Source organism: Eumetopias jubatus, unplaced genomic scaffold (assembly GCF_037043125.1).
Source record: "Eumetopias jubatus isolate StellerSeaLion01/CBP00866 unplaced genomic scaffold, mEumJub1_p1.0 scaffold_10, whole genome shotgun sequence".
NCBI classification, from domain to species: domain Eukaryota; kingdom Metazoa; phylum Chordata; class Mammalia; order Carnivora; family Otariidae; genus Eumetopias; species Eumetopias jubatus.
The window spans coordinates 104,769,443-104,791,581 of NW_028274816.1; the positions used below are offsets into that span (position 1 = coordinate 104,769,443).

At 57.9% G+C, this 22,139-nt stretch overlaps 1 protein-coding gene across 1 annotated transcript in view; it reads left to right on the plus strand.

Moving 5' to 3' along the window:
* The first annotated feature begins 8,820 nt into the window (after window positions 1-8,820).
* SRCIN1 (SRC kinase signaling inhibitor 1) overlaps window positions 8,821-22,139 on the plus strand; it is a 64,809-nt gene continuing 51,490 nt past the window's right edge. Inside the window, exons 1-2 of the mRNA XM_088028292.1 lie at window positions 8,821-8,944; window positions 17,226-17,288. Coding sequence (XP_087884418.1) covers window positions 8,821-8,944; window positions 17,226-17,288 — 187 coding nt within the window. The remainder of the gene's footprint in view (window positions 8,945-17,225; window positions 17,289-22,139) is intronic.

The window sequence follows — 22,139 nt, forward strand, 5'->3', positions numbered from 1 at the left end:
TGTGTGTGTGTGTAGTATGTGGTATTGCCAGGAGGTGGCCAGGGATAAGGCTGGAAAGATTTAGGGGACAGATTTTGGAGGGCCTCTAATGCCAGGCTAAGAAATTTATTGAAATTCTCAGGCATGAGAATGAATGGAAGTGAATGGATGCTTAGGGCAGTGCTTCTCAAACTCTCTGGGGTGAGACACAATTTTATTGTTGTTGTTAAATTTCCCATTGACTGCGAACCCACATTTTTTTTTAAAGATTATTTATTTATTTATTTGACAGAGAGATAGCGAGCAGGAACACAAGCAGGGGGAGTAGGAGAGGGAGAAGCAGGCTTCCCGCGGAGCAGGGAGCCCGATGCGGGGCTCGATCCCACGACCCTGGGACCATGACCTGAGCCGAAGGCAGACGCTTAACGACTGAGCCACCCAGGCACCCCATTTTTACTATATTTTTTAAAATGTGATTCACGGGGCACCTGGGTGGCTCAGTCGTTAAGCGTCTGCCTTCGGCTCAGGTCATGGTCCCAGGGTCGTGGGATCGAGCCCCGCATCGGGCTCCCTGCTCCGCGGGAAGCCTGCTTCTCCCTCTCCTACTCCCCCTGCTTGTGTTCCTGCTCTCACTAGCTCTCTCTCTCTGTCAAATAAATAAATAAATAAATAAATAAAATCTTAAAAAAATATATATATATAGTAAAAATGATCATGTGCTCGGACGCTGTGGCAATGGCAAATCCCCTTAAAGGTTGCTTAACGCTTACTCTCCCTGTCTGCGCTCATCTGCGAACCAGTGGCTGCACTGGTCTGTGGTTTGAGTAACCCTGCCCCAGGGGTCCTTGGAGGGGCCGCAGAGGTCGGGAAGGGCCACAGGTTTGTTGTTGTTGTTGTTGTTTTGTGGTGGGCGTGGATGCTCATCTATCTAGAGAGAGGGTGCAGAACGTCAGGACCTCAAAGGGTGAAAGGTCCTCAAAGGACACAATCCCCTGTGTAGGAAGTTTTCACTGAAGGTCTTTGAGTGGAAGGATCTAGTGGCAGCTTTAGAGCAGTGGGAGCAGCAGATGTGCCTGATTCATCCTGGGACCCCGCCCTACCTCGCCTGCACCCAGAGCAGCCTGTCCAGGGCCTAGCCGTGAAAAGGGGATTGGGAAGAGTGAGAGCAGGGGGCCCATTTAGAGGGTGATTAAAATCATCTATGGGAAAGAAAACCAGAGGGACTTTAAAGCTAGCTCTGGAGCAAGAAGATCAGGGAGGGATGGGTCTGCCTCTGGGACGGATGGCACAACGTTAGCTGAAGACAGGGGAAGCTAGCTCCTCAGCCCCAACCCAGCCATCCTGCATCTGCTGCATGCTCAGGAATCGAGGTGAAAGGGAGCCTCTCTCAGGGTGCGAAAGAGGCAGGGGGAGGCTTCAGGGCATCAGAAAGGCTGTGACTCATGTGGGCGAGCACTCCTGTTCCCAAAGCAGGTAGGCTCTGCAGATGGATCGATTTCATGATCTCCCTGGAAAACTCCTACTTTCATTGCTACTTTTTCTTTTTTGAGGTGAAATTCATGTAACATAAAATTAAAGTGAACAACTCGGTAGCATTTAGTGCATTCACCATGTTGTGCAAATCACCACCTCCATTCTGAAGCATTTCATCACCCCGGAAGGAAACCTCATATTCCTTAAGCGGTTGCTCTCCATTTTCTTCCTCCTCCTCCTAGGCAGAGCTCCATGGATTTGCCTATTCTGAATATTTCACATACACAGATTCATATAATATGTGACCTTCCGTGTCTGGCTTCTTACATTTAGCACGTGTTGAAGGTTCATCCGTGTTGGAGCGAGTATTAATTAGTACCTGGGTCCTTTCTAGGGACAGATAATATTCCATTATATGCGGAGATCACCACTTGTTTATCCATTCACCTGCTGAAGGACATTTAGGCTGTTGGGTCTTGTGGTATTTCTGTGTTTAGCTTTTTGAGGAATTGCCAAACCGTTTTCCATAGTTGCTGAGCCATTTTTCATTCCCACCTGCAAAGTGTGAGAGGGTTCCTCCTGCTTTCCTTATTCAATAGGTAATTGCTGTCACCTGGGAAGGCAAGGCGATGGTTACCACCAGGTGCCAGCATGGGTAAAGTATGTCAGGATGATTTCCTGCTCCATTTGCCCTACCACCCACCACAGGCTTCTAAGGCGACTTGGCAGCCCTAGGAGGCTGCTGGCTGGCGTGGGGGTGTGGGAGGCTGCCTTTCCCTTTTTTACCAAGGCATGTAGGTCAGATGGTGAAATCCACAGCCTCAAAGCCATGCTGGGTGTGGTCCCTCAGGAGTTGGGCTTGTGGTCCACCTGGACCCTGTGGCTCGAAATATGTCCTCTCCAGGATAGATACAGACCCCGTTCCTCCTCCTCCTCCTCCCTGCTCTGGTCTCTCCTCATCTTTCTTCTCTCTCTCCTTTGCCTTTCCTGAGCTTCTCACCTCGCTCACTCTCTCTTCTACCTCCCTTCTCCACTCGCTCCCCTCTTCTGCTTTTGTCTATCATTTTCTCTTCACCCCACTTCCATCTGCCTTGCTCTTCCATCCTTACATTCCTGCTCTAATCTCCTCCTCCTCCCTGCACCCCAACCTGCAATTCTTATGCCTTAGGGACTGAGTGGGAAGAAAGGGGGTGGGGAGCTGCATGCACGTTCATGTCATCGGACTATATCTATGAGCCCTTCTCCCCACTTAGGCCCTGGTGAGTCTCCCCAAAGTGAGATGCGGTGCTGGGAAGCCTCTCTTTCATTTCTATTCCTTCCTCCTCCTCCCGGGAGACCCACTGACATCAGGGGCACAGAGCATGGTGGCCTGCAGCTGGGGATCAAGAGATCCAGTTCTGGTCATCTCTGTCCCTCAGTACCAAAGGTCATGGTCTGGGGAGAAAGGAGTCTCCAGGGGTACTTATGTGGCAGGAATTGGCCTTGGTTTGAGGGCAGGTGCTTTGGGAGGAGAAGAGCCATCATCCCTGCCACAAAGTTCTCCTGGACACTCCCCAGGGGCCAGGCTATGTGGTGACCTGTGCCAGTCAAGCTGCATCAGCAGGCAAAGCCGTAAGCTGGGAAAACAAGAAGAAAGTCCCCTCTGCCCCCCAACTGGTTCTCAAAGTGGGGCCCAGAGCAGCAGCGGTTAGAACCTTGTTAGAAATGCACATTCCCGGGCCCTTCTTCAAACTTAGAAGCTTCAGGAGAGGGCCCCAGCAACCCCTGTTCTGACAGGCCCTCCAGTGATTCTGATCCTCACTCTTGTGTAAGAACCATTGCATGACCCTGAGAGGGAGCCCTAATTAATGAGGGAAACTCAGCGCTCCCAGTCTGATGGCGGAGGTGGGACCCTTGCCTGCCATCTGACAGGGAAGATGGAGACTTATGCTCAGAAAACTGCCAATCAGAGGGACATCTAGGCTTCTCGCTGAAAGTCCCTCAACCCAGGGTCTCTCACTGCTGGAAGCACCAGGATGTATTTCTTTGGCTGGAGGTGGCTACAGTCAGGACCCCAGAGAACACCCCCTCCCGCATTCTCCCTCCATTCTTCAGAAAGTGGGTTTGATGTGCTAATGAGGGCATCAATTATGAAGCATCATTAGCATTCATTACAATAAGAAGCAGGAGCGGGAGGACCGCAGGGAATGAGGGACGGTCTTTTGAAACTCATGGCTATTCACTCTTCTCCTATAGGGTGGGAGGGGGAATGGGAGGGCCAGGAATGCAGGAGGGGACCGGGGAGGGACTCTGGGGAGCTAGTCTGTGGTCAGAAGGAAGAACCTCCTCCTCCTCACCTCCCCCACCCCTGCCAGTTTCTGTCCCGGATGCCAGGTCAGCACCCCTGCTCACTCTCTCTCCAGAACAGGGCCGAATCACAGCCCCTTCGCTGCCTGCGGGCCACCCTTGTTGGAGTGTGGATGGTCCTAAGGGGGCTCATGAAGTGCGCTGGCTGGACAATAGCCCCGCTGGCAGGGGGCTTTCTCTAGGACCTGGGGGGGTGGTTCCCACCATGGCAGAGTGAGCAGTTCAGCATATCCCATCCATCATTTCCGCGCCATCCTTTTTCCTGTGCCTTTCCCTAGAGGCCCCCGTGCCTCTCTGTGCCCACCCCTGGCCCCACGTCCCTCTTCCTGCCCAGATGTTTGTCCAGGTGCGCTCCCTGTTCTGACTGTACCTTGGGGAAGGAGAGGCTGAGACTTCTCACCTCTAGCGTGCTCCACCATAACCTCCCAACTGCAGGTGCCCAGGAACAGGCGGGGGGGGGGGGGCAGTATGTGAGAAGCTCGGTTAAGCATTGTTGATTCCTCAAACAAGCCAGCTGCCCCCTCCCGACCAAGAGCGCCGCTCCAGAGAGGCCGGGGAGGAGGGCTGGAGGGAAGTTACCTGCTGAGGGATGAGAGTGGGGGTGGGGCGGCACCTGAGGCATTTCAGGGGGAGGCAGCTGGAACACTGGTTGTGCCAGGGCACCAGGCCAGCTTCCAGGAGCAATTCTCTCGCCTCTGAGCTGGAGAATTAATACCTGCGTTGCTCTGCCCCTCATCCGTGGCAATGGCTTCCCAGCCTTTTCCCTACCCCAGGAGACTCTGCTTTGGGCCTGGGACCTATCTTCCCTGGGGGGTGGGCCAGAGGATCTCGTGGGGTCAATGTCACCCGCCCCCTGGCTCACTGTGGGGTCTCAGTGTTTTGTTTCTGTTCCGAAGCTGTATCTCTTCTCACCCCCGGGTTGGGTAGGTGTGGATGAAGTAGTTGAGGGGAATAGGGGGTCAAATGAAATCGCGGCTATGCAGATGATGAGAAATATTAAGAGTTCATCTTCAGGAAGTGAGCTACAGCGGCGCCTGGGTGGCTCAGTGGTTAAGCGTCTGCCTTCGGCTCAGGTCAGGATCCTGGAGCCCTTCTGATGCAGGAGGTCGCCTCAGGGTGGGGAAAGATGGGTGCATTGCCCTGCTGACACCTTTGGAACTGTTCCCAGGTTCTGGGGGCTGGTTCACAGAACCTGTCCCCCCAGTCTCCGAACCAGTGGCTTCTTGGCATTTATCATAAAGGCAGAAATATCTCTATGTGACTGGGCAAGCATCTTTCCTGTCATCATCCAGGGCTAATGCCCAGTTCCTTAACCTTGACATAACCGTATGTCTTAACGCTCAGCCCTGTTCCTGAGCCCAGCTCTCTTCTATCCACAGAGGCTGGCCCTAGCTTCTGGCAGTGCACAGGGTTAAGAGGTGCTGCTGGTGATAGGAAAGAGGCTGGGAGGTCTGCAGTCAGGCAGATCTGGGTTTGAATTTCAGCTGTGCTCCTCTTAGAGTGGGCACATGGCTATTCCTGTCCGAGCCTCAACTCTTTATTTCTGAAATGGGAACAAGGACGCCCATTCTGCAGGATTCTTGAGAGGGTTAAATGAGAGAATATGAGGGCGCCTGGGTGGCTCAGTTGGTTAAGCGACTGCCTTCGGCTCAGGTCATGATCCTGGAGTCCCGGGATCGAGTCCCACATCGGGCTCCCTGCTCGGCGGGGAGTCTGCTTCGCCCTCTGACCCTCTTCCCTCTCATGCTCTCTATCTCTCATTCTCTCTCTCTAATAAATAAATAAAATCTTTAAAAAAAATGAGGGAATATGAGTAAAGCACTTGCTGATTCCCTTCTCCTTAGGTGGGCACAAAGTGGGGCAGGAAAGAGACCCCGTCTTAGGGGGACCCTGACAGGGAGAGGAAGGGTCAGAGTCTGTGTAGTTGAGTCAGACTTTTGAATGGAGGAGCAGAAGCTTGAGTCCCCAGCCTGTAGGCTGTGAGAAGCGTGGGAGGTGGTGTCCAAGCAGCTGGGGGGAAGCCACCCCTCCCTGCACCAGCCCCTCCCCTACACAGGGCCTGCTGCCTCCCCATGCCCATCCTGGGCAGACAGCCAGGCAGGGAGCTGGAAGAGTGCCCACTGTGCGCTCAGAGGCCAAAAGATGGGCACCGTCCAGTTGGCAGAGGGAGAGGAAGCTGGCCCAGGACTGGAGAAGTCAGGGTGCCGACTGCTGGGGTCGTGTGCCCAGACGGTGTGTCCATGACACATCTCTTGGCTGCCCTCCGGAGCTATCCTGCTGGAGCTGGGAAGGGCCACCCCCGCCCTCCTGCCCTGGCCCTACCACCTAAGTTACTGCAAGTGGAGATTAATCTCGAGGGGCATCTGGGACTTGTCGCCAGCTGGGCATGTGGCTGGCTCAGGGGCAGGCCTGAGGGCGGGCAGGAAAATGGGAGAGCCTAGATTAAGGTTGCAACCTGGTAGACTAGGAAGTGGGGAAACCGGTTTGTCATTTGGGCACTTGGGGTGGGGTCTTCTCTCCTGCCTCACTGCCTGCCTGCCACCTCTGCCTGGTGTCCTTTATTGAAGAGAGGTCCTGTGCCCCTTTCCTGCTCCATCTAAAGTGTCTTTGGGGATGCCAGGAGTAAAGAAAAGCAGCAGGGGACTCAGTCCACCTTCTCCTCCCCAAGAGCATCTTGGGAGAGGAGAGACAGGACAGAGAACCGAAGGGAGAGAGGAAGCAAGCACTCAGCACAGGAGGAGGGGTCATGGTCAGTGCTGGTCAGAGCCAGAGAAGTCTGTGGAGCCAACAGGTAGGCCAGGGTGGGACAGGGAGGAGGTGGGAATAAAGCGGGGCGGGGCAGAGCTAGCGCTCTGCATGCTGCCTTGGAGGTGGCCGGGCAGAGCCAGGTGAGGTGTGAGAAGGGGCTGGAGCGTGCCCCTTTGGGGTCCTACTTGACGGCGGAGCTGACTCCCCTCACTCCTAGCGCGGGCCTCTGCAGTTCCAGCAGACGCCTGCAGGAGGGGCCGCAACTGGAGCTGGGGGCAAGGAGACAGCCCAGCAGGGGGCGCCGGGGGACTGGATCTCTGCGGCTGAGCCGAGTCTAAGGAGCGGGGGAGGGGGGCGTCCCGGCAGAGGCTGAGGAGGGTTTAACTCTCCCCGCATAGGGCGGCTGTGGCTTTCGGAGGTCACCTTGGCTGAAAAGTGGCCCCCCGGTCCCGCCGCTCCGCTTGCCTCCCTGCGCGGTTCCTCCCCGAATGCTTCCCCATCCCCTAGTGCGCCAGGGCTTGGAGACCGAGAAGTCCCCCACCCTCGAGGTGCACCCCCCTCCTCCGAGGCCGGTCCCGGGCCTTAGGTATTTGTCTTGGTGGTGGTGGTGCTGCGACGATTGCTCGGGGTGGGAGAGGCAGGTGGAGTGGGGAGAGGAGCGGGAGCGCGCCCCGCACCCCTGGCCCGGCAGCGCACCGCGGGATCCCGCCGTGCAGCTGGAGGGCGCGAGGCGCAGCGCCCCCTCCGCTCCTCCGCTCCCCGCCACCCCGGGCGGCCCTTTGTATGTTCCGGCCACAGGCGGGTGCCCGCGCCGCGCGCGCTCCCGCCCGCAGTGACACACCCGCGCCGGCCCGCGCGCGCGCCCCCCCCACACATACACACACACACACACAGACACACACACACACACACAGACACACACACTCGCTCTCGCACACTCGGTGACACGCCCGCGCGCGCGCGCACCCACACGCCCGGCCGCCGGCGCCCTCCCAGCTGGTCCACCCCGGCGGGGCCCGCGCCCCCGGCCCGCCCGCCTGGCACCGCGCCCCGGGGCTGGGGCCGAGCGAGGAGCCCGCGAGGCGGCGAGAGGGCGAGCGCCAGGCAGGCCGGCCCGGGGCCCCCGCCCCCCGCGCCCCCGCCCGATGGGGAACGCTCCGTCCCAAGGCATGTCCCTGTCTCTCTCCTCCCTAATGTGCCTCCATGCTTAAGTGGAAGGTATTTCTGTTTTCTTTGTGTGTTTTCCCCTCGGCCGGGGGCGGGGGCGGCGGCCGGGCCGGGGACGCGGCGGCCGGTGGGGCGAGGGATGCTCAGGGCGCAGGTGTTGGGGGGTGGGCAGGGGACCGCTGCGTGCAGGCTTGGGAGAAGGACCGGGGCGACAGGAGTCCTGGGACCAGAGGGGGTCAGGAATTGGCGAGGCTGGAGACAGAGCGGGGAGGGCCTCGTGATGCCCGGGGGAAGGGGGCCCGAGGGGTGAAAATTTAAAGGGGTACGTGTGGAGGGAGGAGGGGTGGGGAGAAGAGGAAGGGGGATGGATGGTGAGGGGAGTGGGGGAGGGGAGTGGTCCATCCGTGGTGGAGGAAGAGGAGGATGCAGGGGTGGGGGAAGGAGGCGAGGGGGATGAAGTGTGTGTGTGGGGGGGGGAGCCTCAAAGGCCTCTCTTTCCCCCGGGTCCCAGGATGGGGTGAACGCACTTGGACGGTGGTGGTAGGCGCTTTGCGCCAGCCCCCCAGGGAAGGAAGGGGTTGAGTGCATTCTGGGGTTGGCTGTGTTGCCAGGATACGAGCCTGTATTCACCCCCCCGCCCCCCTCACCTCGAGGCCCTAGCCCTGGAGACCTCAGAGCCTAGGCAGCAGTTGCAGAAACTGGGGACCAGCTCCCCGCTCAGCTGGCGGGTAGGGAGGGGCCATAAGAGGGAGGGGCTGGGGGAGGGGCTATTTGATCTTAAGCCCTCCCCTTGCGGAGGCCGGAGGGCAGGGGAGGGCGCCCCCAGCTGGGGAGAGCATCCAGGGCGAGTGAGGAGGTAGCGACCGCTGGAGGCTGAGGGGCAGAGGGCGGGGCTGGGGAGGGGACGCGCCATAGCCCCCCCTCCCCTCCCACGCACCCCCCTGCTACGTCAGAAGCTCCGGGGCCAGCTCCGAGTCCTGTCGGTGGGGGCAGCAGGATGCTGGTGGAAGCAGAGGGGGCCGGCCGGGTGCCTCCGCAGCTCGGCTGGCAGGGCCCGGCGGGGCGTGTGCTGCTGCTGGTGCTAACCCCCCCGCCCCACCCCTCCCCATGCAGCCCTGGCAGTGCCTCCGGCGCTTTGCCCTGGCCTGGTGGGAGAGGACAGCGGAGGGCAGCGCCCGATCTCCTAGGGAGGAGGCTGGACCGAGGGACCCCGGGGGCCGAGGGGAGCCAGGTGAGCAGGAACAAGGATTGTGCCAGGAGGAGATCCCGGACTGTTCTTCCCTCTCTCCAAATACTGTGGAAACAGGAGGTCCTGCAGCCCCCAACTTTAGGGGAAGTGTTTTCCCCCCTGGTGGCGCTGGTGGAGGGCTCCTGGATGAAGCCTTCTCAGGAGATGTCGGAGCTACTGTTGTTTTGGGGGAAGGGGAAACAGATGAGGACTGGGAGTGGGGGATAGCTGACCAGACTTCGGACTTGTAGGTCTGAACGTTCCTTGGTGTGGGGTTTGAGCACTTTGTGTGGGGAGGTTGGATACCTTCTTCCTGACTCTGGATATCTTGGTCTGGGTGACCTTGAGCCAACTGCTTTGCTGTCTAACTTCATGCCTCAGTTTCTCTCATTCCCTTCCCTATCCCTCTTGCTGGTTTTAAAGAACTGATGATGCATTTGATGGAGACTGTCACTATGAAAATGTGAAGCTCTGTCATTCTTAGTGGCAGCTGTCATGGTGGTTTCTCTGGTGTGGTTGTGCGTGTGTATGTATGTGGGGGACAGTTTGGGTTTATGCATGAGGGCTTTTGCCAGTTCTGGTTGGTGCTGGGGCCACGGCGAGCAAGTGTCAGGGCCTGGCATTCACACAGGAAGGAGGGCTCCAGGCGAGCTAAGAGTTGTCGGGGCAGAGACTTAGCTGGTGGCCTGCTGTAGAAGCAAGGCTTGGGGGTGAGGGCTCGGGGTGTAAGGGGAGGGGGTTACAAGAATAAGATCCCCCCCACCCTCCGCCCAGATTGCCTGGCACCCAGGCAACATTGGCAGCGAGTGCAGAGGCTTTGCCCTGGCTTCTTGCCACCAAGCCTTGGGGACAAGAGGGTCTTTGTCCAGTGCCCCCCCACCGCCGCCCTGTTCCTTCCGCCCTTACCATGATGGCTGATTCTCTATGATGACCCTCAGGGCTGGGATGGAGATATGGGTCCCCCATGTGCTCTGGGGATCTGGAAGAAGCAACTGTGGTCCTCAGGCAGGGCTGAGTGGAGAGGGGGAACTCTCCTAGGGGAAGGATCCTTGGGAATGAGCCATCAAGAGGCCTGCCCCCCCACCCCAAGCCTTCTGCTTGCCTCCTTGTCTAATGGGGGGGGGGAGTCTGGGGTCTTTGTGGCCTGATTCCTGCTGAGCTCCAGGTTTTTTAAAGATGTACAGGGTACAGCATTGGGTGCTGGGATGCAGAGCCTCAGACGCTCTCTCTTTCTCTCTGGCCAGGGACCCACCCTGGAAAAAGGGTTTAATTAGAACCATTGATTCCTTCTTTAGCCGCGGGCATCGATCTCAATGGTGTGGTCAGAGCTGGGGGGCGGGGGTGGCATGGCGACTGTCTGCACAGTGCCAACCTTGGCTTTCTCTGACAAAACCCAAGCTTAGGAGGGAGGGCGCTGGGCTCTTTAAAGTACCAGGTCTGTTTGAGCCCCACCCCCACTCCAGGTCAGGTCTTGGGGAAAGAAGGGATTGGGGGTTGAGGATCTGGATGGAGAGGGAGGGGTGTTTGGGGTTCAGGATTATACTGAATGGTGGGCCTGGGGCTCTGGAATGGAGGGGCAGCTGTGGTTGGGTGGGGTCCTGCGAAGGGGAGTCAGGAGGCAGCAGACAGGGCCTGTGGGTGTGGGGCAGGCCGAGAGTTCAGGGGAAAGACCTAGGGCTTGCCATAAAAGCTTCTCTTTCGAGGAATCCCAAGCACTTTATCTCCTCTAGCCCTGGCAAGGAGATCCAATTTCTTCCTTTGCTTGTGTCCTCAGGGCCCAGAGAGGGACAGAGACTACCTCGGAGGCCCAGCAGGCCTGGGTGTGGCCTTCGAGCCTGGCTGCCTGAGCCAGTGGCCCCTACCTAGGCACAGAGAGCTGAGGGTGAGGCTCCTGGAAGCCTCGATTCTGATTTCTAGGCTTGGTGGGAGGTGGGGGACAGCTTGTGCCCCCCAAGCCCTGACTGCCTGTCGTGGGTGGGCTGGTGCAGGTGTGGGCTTCAATGAGCCACTCAGATGCTCTTTGAAGAATCCCTTGCTGGCTTCCTAGGGCCCATTCGAGCAAAGATAATAAAAATCTGGCCGTCAGCGGGTTTGAGGGCTGCACTCGCTTCCCCTTCTTTCATTTCCAGCTCTGAAAAGCAGAGATGCAGGCTTTGGATTTGGCTGCTGCCCCAAGGGAGAGAGGGAGGGAGGGAGGCAGAGGAGGAGGGACCGATTTCCTGGCAGCCAGAGAATTGCTGGGGAGGTGGGCCGAGGGGCAGGGGCTTGGTCCCCACCTCCTTCCAGACAGTCTCAAGGCCTCTATGGGGCTCCTATGCCTGATACCCAGACTCCAGCTTTCCTTCAGTCCCACAGGCCGGCAGCTCTCTCTCTGCTCCCCTGCTCCTACCGTCCGTCCCCCCATGCCACCATCTCCCCCGCCTTGCTGCCCCCCCACTTCTTCCCCTGGTCTCCCCTCTCTCTGCCCCTCAGTTTCTCCTGCTCTGCACTTCATTCTCTCTCTTTCTTTCTCCCCCCACCTTGTCTCCCCTTTTCTCACTCTGTGTGCCCTCCTCCCATCTGTCTGTCTTCCTCCCCCCAGCATTGGTCCTGCTTTCTAGGACTGTCTGGAAGGTGGAGAAGCCAAGTTGAGGGGTGGAGGGCAGCCGCAGGCACTGAAGGGACGGGTCTGGGTTGACTATTCTGGTCTGTCAGGTGCCATAGTTATCAGAGTCCAAGCGGAAGGGGGCTGCTGAGCACTTGGAGAGGTGTGTGTAGCGAGGGCCCCATCCCCCTCCCCACACCCCACCGGGCACCTTGCCCTGACCTCAGGCTTCCGACACTCCAGTTCTGCTGCCTTCTGCTGCTTGGCTGCTGGAAACCAGCGCCTCTGGCCTCGGCCCGTCCGCCCCTCTGGTCACCCACAGTCCCAGGCGCCGCTGCCACCCTGTCCACTCTCCCCCTCACCCCCACACCGTTTCCAGACTCGGAGCTGGGGAGGGAGGGGCCCCGTCCCCGCCCCTCACCCCCGGTCTCGGTCTCCGGTAGGCCTTCCTGGAGCCCCATCCAGGCCCTGTGCCCTCTTTGCCATCTTGTCCATTTCCCATATAAAAGACAGGACCATTGTGGAAAGAGCACCAGACTCCGAGTAAAGGGACCTCGTTCCCATTCTTCCTCAGCACCCAAATGTCCGAATGACCTTGAGCAAGTCCCTGCCTGATGCAGGCCTCTTTCCTCACCTGTGAAATGAGGGGGCGTGGGCTGGATCATCTCCAAGGTCTCTTCTGACATTCCCTGGATGTTGTGTCTCTCTTCTGGGTGATTTGCATATGCTTTGCATATATTAATGGTGCCTGCTTGAAGGGGGAAGGTGCCACCCACAAGGACCAGAGTCCCACCCACCATTCCGACTTCCCTTGCCCATTGGCCCATGCTTTCACTGCTAGAATCTCCTAGGGGGGGTGGAAGCTGAGGCCGGAGCCGTTTCCTGGGGAGGTGGGTCTGGCCCCTCCGTTCCAGATGTGCTGGAGGCAGGATGCGGGGTAGCCCCAGGAAGCCAAGTGCTGTGTGAATTTACTGAGGTTGGCTGTGGCTACCATGGGGTGTAGGAAACCCTGCCAAGGCTGGCTTGGGGGTTTCCCTCCTCCATTCCCAGGGCCTGAGCACCCTCTAGATGCCAAGGAGCTTAGCCAGGTATAAGAGTCCCTCCTCTGGTGTCAGCTCCCCCCACACAGCCCAGGGCAGGTCATGCTGTCTTATAGCCCTGCCCACTTCTGCTCAGGCCCCTGGGCTCTGGGTATTTGTGAGTTTCAACTCGGACCTGAGAGCTTGTCACAGGACTAGCTCATTGCATCTCTGGGCCCTACCACTGAAGGTGAAGCCCCATGCTCCCTACAAGGGTCAGAGACATCATCAGGGAGAGAGGATCTGCTGCCCCTGGTTCTGTCCCCACCTCCATCAGCCCAGCCAGTCTTGGCGGGACTGCCCCCAGAGCCTCCTCCCGGGCCTCTTGGCCTGAGGTCTGTCTGGCACCGGCCAGTGTCATGGATCCCAGCCCCCAGTCCTGCCTATGTTGCTTTCACCCTTATAATGCCCATCCCTTGGGGCAAGGCTGGGATAAAGGTTGGCAGCCTGGAGAAGATGACGTGGGGCCACTGAGTCATGGCGAGAATATCTGAAGACAGAAGCAGAGACGGCCTCCACTACCAAGGAGGACTGGGCCAGAGGAAGCGGAGCAAGAGGGATCAAGGTTAGATTTAGTCTTAGAAGGGGACCGTCCCGGGGGGCAGATTCATTTCTGACCATGGGATTGCTGTGAAGAGAAATGCAATCATAGATGAAAATGTCCAGCACATCGCTTGATATATATTAAACACTCAATAAATGGTGTGGCGGAGAGAACAGATGTCTCTGAAACCGGAAAAGACCCTCCCCTAACCTCGAGACTTAGGATTTTGCAGGGGATGAGGAGTTGGAGGGACAGTTCCCAGAAGAGCTGTTTCTCCCAGTTTCTCCCACACTCAGACTGCCGCTCCCCCAGCGCACTCCTCATGCCTCCTGCACGCACTGGGCTCAGGGCCCAGCCACCCGGGGACACCCTGCCCTCATCCGCTCTGTTGCAGGTGGGCAGACGGTAGGGTTTGGGGGTGAGAAAATATTCTCCTCCCCTCCCCCCATCTTTGCCCAGGACAGCTTGGAAGGAAACAGGCCCACGCTGCAGTAGGAGGAATAGAGGTTAGATAGGAAAGTAAGCCTCCAGGGTGTGTGTGTGTGTGTGTGTGTGTGTAACACTCCAAGGTGGGGAGCTCTAGTGGGCTTTGACCTCAGTGATAGGTGTGTGTGAGCACGAGTAGGCTGGTGTTGTACCTAAGGGCAGGGGACTGGTTGGCATGACCTTTGAGATGACCTTTGGGCCATCCTGAGGAGCTTGATAGATCCACTTTCACTCTTGTGGTTGTTGTGGTTGGCTGAGTACAAGGTACCCGGGTCCATGAGAGAGAGGAGTCGCCCTGCTGGGGAGAAGAAGGGGCCTGGGGAGTCACTTTTCGATTCCCCAGGGCGGAGAGGTGGGAAGAGCAAGCACTGGACCAGGATCAGGTGTCCTGCCTTCCCTCCTGCTGTGTGACCTTGGGCAAGTTAGTTGCCCACTCTGGTCTTCAGTGTTCTTGGTATGAGAAAAGAGGGTGGAACTCGAGAATCTCTAAGGTCTCTTCCGGCTGTCACAAGTTCTACCTCCTTCCTCTCCCCTGAGATAAAACATGCCTCGCCACAGAGGGTGGGAAGAATATTTCCAAGCTCCAGCTAAACCTGGAAAAATGGAGATTTGGCCCAAGAGAATATTGGCACATGTATGTGAGGGCAGGCGCACGTGTGCATGCGTGCACACACACACACACACACCCCTTACAAACAGTCCAAAGGCACGCTTGCCTAAGTCAACCCTCTCAGCCCAGAGGATGGATAAGCGAGTGGCCAGGGGATTCAGCTGTCTGTATCATAAACTCGCTCTTTTCCCCCATCCTGGCAGAGCTGGCTTTGCTACATTCCATTCCATTCAGGGACTAGAATCCAGTCCGTATTTTCTTCCTCAGAGGCACTGCCCGAGGGTGGCTTCCTCTCCCCCACAACCCTTTTCTGGTTCCCGGTAGCCTCTGCCACCTGGCCCAGTTGACTGCATGTCCCGGCGTGGAGTTCCCTAAGACTGGGAAGGAGCTGGGTTTTTCACAAGCCTGCCTTCCCCACCTCGGCAAACGTCCCCATCCCAGCACACTGACTTCTCTTCCACCCCAGGCACAGAGCTTGCCAGAGACGCCAGACCCAGGGGCCCACAGGGAACCCTCAGACCCAGAGATCCCATAGAGCAGCCCAAGCCCAGAGACCGCTCTGGAGAGGCCTAGCTAGAGATGTTTCTGCAGAGCCTGGGAGGTGGTTGTGGGAGGGTATCCAGCCGGCTCCCCACACCCCTCGGGCATGAGGTAATTGCAGACACAGCGGGCATCTGCGGCGTCACCCTAGGCACCAGCATCTGCCTCATTGGGGAAGAATTAACGATTCCATCTCTTTGGGAAGGCATTCCACGGCTCACTGAAACCCTTTCAGAGAAAGACTCGGCCCTTCTGCCCGCTCTCCTGCGCTGCCCCCAGCCCACTCCGCCCCCACCCGGTGGCCGGGCTGGCCCCATGCATCCCCATTCCTGTCCCAGCCGCTTTCTAAGAGAGAAGGCTCTGAGGAAGAGTGAGGGCTGTTAGGATGGACACGGACTCTCACTTTGCTGGCCCCTGACTTTAAGACTCTCCCTAGCCTGGGTGCTCAGGGATTTCTGGAAGTTAAAAGGAGAAGGGGACTTCGAGTGGCTTCCTGGAGGAGGTGGGAGAGCAGGAAAGCAGCCCCCCGGAGGGGCCAGACCTCAAAGATAAAGCTCAGGAGATCCTAGTCCGGCTCCTCCTGAACCCAACGGCTCATCCCCTCCCCTGGCCCCTGGTCCCTCCGCAGCCCAGAGTTAGAATCTTCTGCCTCCCACCCCTAGGATGAGGCAGAAGGAGACAGAAGCAAAGCCTTCTCTTCCACTTATTGTCCTTCAGAAATTACATATCCGGGAGCATGGGCTGAAAAGAGGGGAGACAGCCAAGGCCTGGGGAGGCTACATGGGAGGCAACTTAGCTCAAGGGTCAAGAGCTTGGGCTCTGGAGTCAAAGGTGTGTGGTTTGGGGCAAGTCACTTCGCCTCTGAAGCTTATTTTCCTCATCTGTAAATTGGGGCCAATAACAGTGTTTTCCTCGAAGGGTCGGGTACCGGGATTAAATGAGGCAATTTAGGTAGAGGTCCTAGCTCACTGGAAACCTTCAAGAAATAGTAATTTCTTTGTCTTTGTCCTACTCACTGTCCAAGGAATGACCGAACGGGGGAAGCTGTTCTGTCTTCCTGGAGGAAGGGGCATACATGAGAAAACCTCTTCAGTTTTTTTTTTTTTTAAACCCAGATCCTCACCTCAGTTTATCTGGGGCTGGGTCCCTTGAGCTGCCACTCAAGGCTGGTGGTGGGCAGGAAGGTAGGCCTCCTGAGTCTTCACTCCCCTAGACTCTGTGCCCCTGTCCATCTGCCCTTTCTACGCCCCACCCCAAACAGCACTGCCTTGTCCGGGAAGCCCTCTAGGGCTAGATCCGTCAGTGAGCGTTCTTGATTTCTTCCCTCGGTCCATGTCCCCACATCTGGGTACAACAGCTGCTTCTCCCTGGGACGCCTGCATCTTGGGTAATCGGTGGGAAAATTGGAACCATGAGATTGGCAGGGGGCTCTGAGAACTCTTGCAGCCAGACGTGATGTGGGTATGGATGGGTCTGAGCCAGCCAAGTGAAGGAGAGGGGGGTCCGAGAGGGTCCCGGCCACACTGTCTCCGGGCCAGAAGGGGCTTCCTGCGCCTTCCCCAGGATGAAAGGCAGTAGACCGTACTGCAGCAGGAGGGGGAAAGAGTACAGTTAGAAGGACTTCCCTGCAGGGGAGGGAGGGCGGCAGGCAGCCGTGAGGGACAGCTGAGAGGGGCCCTGCCCCGGCACTCGGAGGATGGGGGGGGGTGTGGAGGCAGGAGTTAGGTATAGACCTTCAGGCAATTTGGGGCAGGGGTGCCATTTTCCTGTACAGCGTGAGTGTGGGAGTGCTTGTTGGGTGTGAAATGCCCCTGTTTCCTCCGTTACAGCACGGTGGGGGGGCTTCCTCAGGGTCAGGGGGTGAGTGGAGCAGTTGGGGGTCTCGGGCTGGGAGAGGACTGTCAGCGGAGCAATGAGGGCAGGCAACCTCTGACTCCGACCCCACCAGCCTTCCAATGTGGGGTGACCTTGGTTGGGCCACGCAGATGGGCCCTCCAAGGTGCTATCGTTTGGAATCTTATGTGAGCACTCCAGTAAAGGGCCTGCCCCCGTTTCTGGGAGGAGAATCAGGCCTGGCTTGTTGGCTGTCTGTCCTGGGGAACTCATTCTGGGGATCCCATGTTTTCTGTTGTCGTCCTGCTGTCTGTCCTCCTGTCTGTCTCCCACCAGTGTCTCTGTCCCTTCAGCCCCTGCTCTTCCCCCGACACCCAGTCTCTATCCCTCCTGCCCCCGCCGAACCCCCCAGTGACCCCTAAAGGGACGGCTCCTAAGGTTCTGCCTTGCCCTGTCCCTGCCCCCCTCCAGCCCCATGGCCCAAGGCCCCTGCCCGGGGCCCATCCCACTTCGGGATCCCCACCCTGGACCCCTTGCTCTCTCCAACTCCTCTCCTCTGGCTCTGGGCATTCATTCACGACTTTCCTCCTTTCCTGTCCCTCACCCAGGGCTCCAGCGTGCAGCGGGAGGGAAGGCTCCAGGACTCTGTTCCCTCTGTTTAAAGTCTCCAGGTTAGTAAGCCAGGAGGGAGGCCTCCCCCCACTACCCTGCCTCGCACTGCTCTTTAGCCAAATGCCTCTCCCCAGCCTAGAGGGCCAGAAGTGGGGGCGGGGGGCTATCCCTGGTGGGCCCAGGCCTTTGCCAGGGGAGGGGACCGCAGAGACTTGACTCTGGGGAGGGCAACTTGCCTGGCAGAGAACGTGTCTATGTGTGCATGTGAGTTCGTGTGTGTGTGCATGTACATAGGACGGCTGGCTGCAAAGCCTCCATGTAGCTGGGGCTGGGAAGTGGGGGAGGAGGCAGGGGCCCTCTGCTGAGGGGCCTGCGGGCCTGGGGAGAGGGGATCAGGAGCAGGGGGCCCTTCTTACGGGGGGGAAACCCGCGTTCCTGTGGAGGCCAGAGGGTGGGAGATGGGACACGGGACCACATCCCACCTCAGTATAGCTCTGTTTAGTTTATAGGCACTTGCAAACCTGTGATCTTATTTCATTTATTCAATGATTCAATCATTCATTCATTCATTTGTCCGTCCGTTCATTCATTCAATAAAGATTTATTGAATACCTTGTCTGTGCCAGGCCCTGGGCTAAGGTCTGAGTCCAACAGTGACCAAGACAGATAAGAGTTCTTCCATTGCTTAAGTGCTGAGCAGATGGAGGGCAAGGAGTTGGCTGAATTCCCCGGCTGTGGAGCCTGGACTTGTGGCTCGGCCAGCTGACTGTGACTCTGTGTCCCTAGCCGCCCTGTCTGCCCCTGCTGCCCTACCGGCCACTGCTCTGTACTTCATGTCCCTGTAGAGTGTCCCTTGACCTGAAGGCGCCCCTCACACAGTGTGCCCCCACCAAGTAAGCGGCGATCGAGGCCTCAAGTCCCTGGGGACTTGGGCAGCATTGTTGGACCAGTGCCGAGGACTCTTCAGAGGCCTTCAGGGAGCCGACCCCCTACTTCTGTGCCCGGGATCAGCAGCCTGGGGCACTGGACTTGAGAGGCAGCCTGACTTGGGTTCAAATCTTCACTTAAGCCATTTCCTAGCTCTGTGGGCCTGGACGAGCCACTTTTCCTCTCTGAGCCTCAGTGTTCCTGCCTGTAAAATGGCAGGGTTGGCAGGCGCCTGGCTGGCTCAGTCAGTAGAGCATGTGCTTCTTGATCTCGGGGTCATGAGTTCAGGCCCCACGTTAGGTGTGGAGCTTACTTAAAAAAAAAAAAAAAGAGGGTAAGTTAAAAAAAAAACAAACCTGGCAGGGTGGATGAGAAGAGCACAGGAGAAGCAGCAGCTTGTCCGGAGCCTGGCCTACAGCCAGGACGGTCCTACTGCTGGTTCCCTTGCTGCCCGCGCCCCCCCCCACCCTGGGCAGCCTGAGCCCCAGTAGTGTCTGCTTGCAGCTCTGTCCCCCCCCCCCCCCCGACACCCAGGGGAGCGGGCCTGCAGGATCTGGGTCTTGGCTATCTGCAGACTCACGTCCTCTGGTCCTTCATCTCTCTGAAGGATGCTGTGGCCCCAATCTGGGTGGGCAGCTGGGGGAGGCGGCCCTCCTTGCCACTGTGGCTGCTGCCGACGCCTTGATGGCTTTTTAATAACTTTGCTCCGAGACAATCTGCAGAGCGCTCGTTTGTCTGCCTCTTAATTAAAATTACCATTTTCCTAAAAGAGCAACGAGGCTGCTCCCTTCCCTCCCCCACCCATGGCTGCTGCTGGAAGGGAAGGAGGAGGCAGGAGCACTTGAGACTGCAACCCTTCCCCTCCCCCCAATGCCACCCCCCATCCCAGTCCCAGTCCCGGGGGCCACCAAGCCCCTTTCCCCACACCCACAGCAGAGGGGCCGAGGCTCAGCCTCCCCAGTGGGCTTGGGGGGCAGGGAACTAGGAGGAGGGCCTGAGTGCTCTCCTCTCTCACCCACCCTTTTCTGGAATACCTCCAGAAGCAGGGAGCTCAGTACCTTTCAAGACTTCCTACATCTGTAAAGAGAGGAAACAACCCGGAACTGCCTGCCCTTCCGGAGCGGAATAAGATGTGGATGGGTTTTGGAAAAGTGCTGTGAAGGATTATTAGGGGTGGGGAGGGGTGGGAGCTGTCTATGAAGGTGGACACAGTGGGGTCAGGGCCTCACCATTGACTCTGGTTTGGTTACAAGAGACCTCCAAGCTCCCTTTGTGGACTCCGAGTCAGGCCGCCTCAGGAGTGGGGTGGGTCTGGCCAGGTGGGGGGCTCATTTAGTCCTTGCTGAGTTTGGGGGCAAAAATCATCCCCAGTAATAATGAAAATACTAGTGACCAATATTTATGGAATGTTTACTTGATAATACATGAGCCATACGCTGGGTTAAGCTCTGTTCGTTTTATCCTCACAACCCACCAGCTTGTGGCCTCAGTGCTGTCCTATGTTGTACGGGAGAGGAGAGAGACCAGAGAGGTTAAGTAACATGCCCAAGGTCACACAGATGATCCATTGTGGCATCCTCAGCCCCACTCCCCTTCTGCCTAAAGCGCCTCTTAGGTCTAGCCTCAGTGTCTCATGCTGTACGCGGAGCCCTTCACCCCTGCCTCTCTCTGCCGTCCTGCGAGCAGGGTTCCTCCAGAGTTCATGCCACTGAGAATTGACTCTGAGGTTCATCTGCACCTTCCTCCCCCTACCCCCTTCCTGGTTCCACCCCTGGGGCACCCCAGTGGCTCTGGACCCTGGAGTGGGGGAAGCTGGAGGAGGGGGACTGGAGGTTAGGGGGTTCCCATTTCCAGACCTTTCGTTTGGGGCAGAGTTCCTCTCCACGTGGGGAAAAGAGCCCGGGGCCAGGGAAGTAACTCGGTGACTTGGTTGTGACGGCAGCTGCTGCTTGGTTGGGAGCCAGGCTTACATCGTGGCTTCATTGCTGAGGCCCGCCTGACAAACCATTCTGGAGGAGGCGGCCATGTCTGGGGCCTCGAGATCCAGCATCAGGGAGGATCCTTAGATGTCTTGTGTCCCCAGCAGCGCCCACTGCGCCTGGCCTGTCTCCACTGTGAACCTTTGTTTCTGTGACTCCTCTTCCAGGAGGCCCCCTCCCCTTCAGGGAGATGACCACCTCCATTTCTGTTCCTCCCTGAAGTGCCCCTTCCCGACCACCTCCAGGCTTGCCCCTCTGAACTCCCGTGGCATTGTCAAATCTCTTACGGTCATTGGTTCTGGATCCAGAGTGGAACCTCCTAGTCCACTTTTGCTCTCGGGGACAGCAAATGCAGTGCCTTCAGGGGCAGGAAATGCGTGAAGCTGAGGACCATAGGAATGGTGGGAACTGTGGTGAGGGACAAGGCACGTGCTCCTTAAAAACAGGAAAATTCAAAGAAACAAAACAGGACACCACCAGCCAGACAAAATACCTATGCCCCAGTGTGGCCCCAGTGTGATCCTTGCCAAGCTGTGATTCATTTATCATGGTTAGGTGTGTACTGTTTGTTGAGTGAATACATGATCGCACATGGGCGAAGCATGGTGCCAGACACTTTACGTGTTGATTCTTCCCATCTTCCCAAGGCAGGCACTGTTTCCCCACTTTATCATCGTGGAAACTGACAGCCAAAGAAGTAAAATGACTCCGTCAAGATCACACCTATGTGAAAGGGCCTCGGCAAGATCTGAGCCTTGGCTTCCTGTGTCATTCCTGCTGTTTGGCCGGGGGCATGTGGACACATGCGTTCAGTCCCTGTGCTGGGCGGCCAGTGGCCACCTGGTCGACACGCACCGCGTGCCCTGTGAGGAGGCAGGGCTGAAGGAGGTGAGGGCTGCAGAGGCTGGGAGGGAGCAGATGCCCCTCACCCCAGCACACCCCTCCTCCCTCAGCTTCCGGTCCCATCCCAGCAGCCTGGGGATGGTGGCGTGGTGACAGGTGCCGAGTTGCAGAGATGACAGCACTGCTGATTCCCCCATAATTACTGTCTGATGAGATGCCAGAATTAGCCACCGCACGAGCATGGGATGCAGATATGGGGCACGGTGCGGGGAAGCAGCTGGGGGTGAGGGGGCCTCTCCTTCTGAGCCTGGGACCCTCTGGCAGTAGGGCAGGGTCAGCACTGGGGAGGAGGAAGTAGAATAGAAAGGAGGAAGCACTGTGTGGTTAATATGCATCAGATATTATTATGTGGGCTGTGGTTTTCCAGTCCTCAAAGTGGTTAGGCGTACCCCTGAGATGGCTGGCTGCCGGACAGGGCATCAAGGACCTCAGACCACTAACCAGAGACTCACAGGCAGAGCAGGCTGCCCAGGCAGACTCCCGAGTACACCCTTTGGTGCCTAAACCTTGGCTCTTCCTCGCTGGGGCCATGTGGGATATAGTTGCTGGGACGGGGTGAGCCCCAGAGCAGACTCCCACGTTAGCAAGGCCAGGCACCAGAGGACAGATGGAAGTGCCTGGAAGGAGTGGGCCGGTTCAGCTGACATTGCCAGAAGAGTCATCCAGCCTAGGCAGGAGGAGTCAAGTTGGTCCCCAAAGTTTGAGGTCAGGGGAGGCCTGAGAGTTAACAGCTGGAGATAAGGGAGGTGCGTTCTGGTCCCAGAGCAGGGCTGGGTATGTCCTGGACACTTGTTACCCCGGCACACATGCTGGGGGCAGGGGGAGGGCTGGTGAAGGCAGAAGCAGAGAGGGGTCGTTTGGGCTGCTCAGACCTCGTCACACCATCAGAGCAGTTTTGAAGGCCACCGACTAGGAAGAGTGGTGACAACACGGGGCTCACCCAACAGAAGGCAGTGCAGATGGCTGGGGGGCTAAAACCAGGCCACCGAAGGAAGGACCTGAAATGTTGGGCTCAGAAGAGGAGATTCAGGTTCCGAAGCCCCCATCCTGCTCTGAAGGGAGAGGTCGTGACCTGCCCCTGGGTCCCTCTGAGGGCTGTGG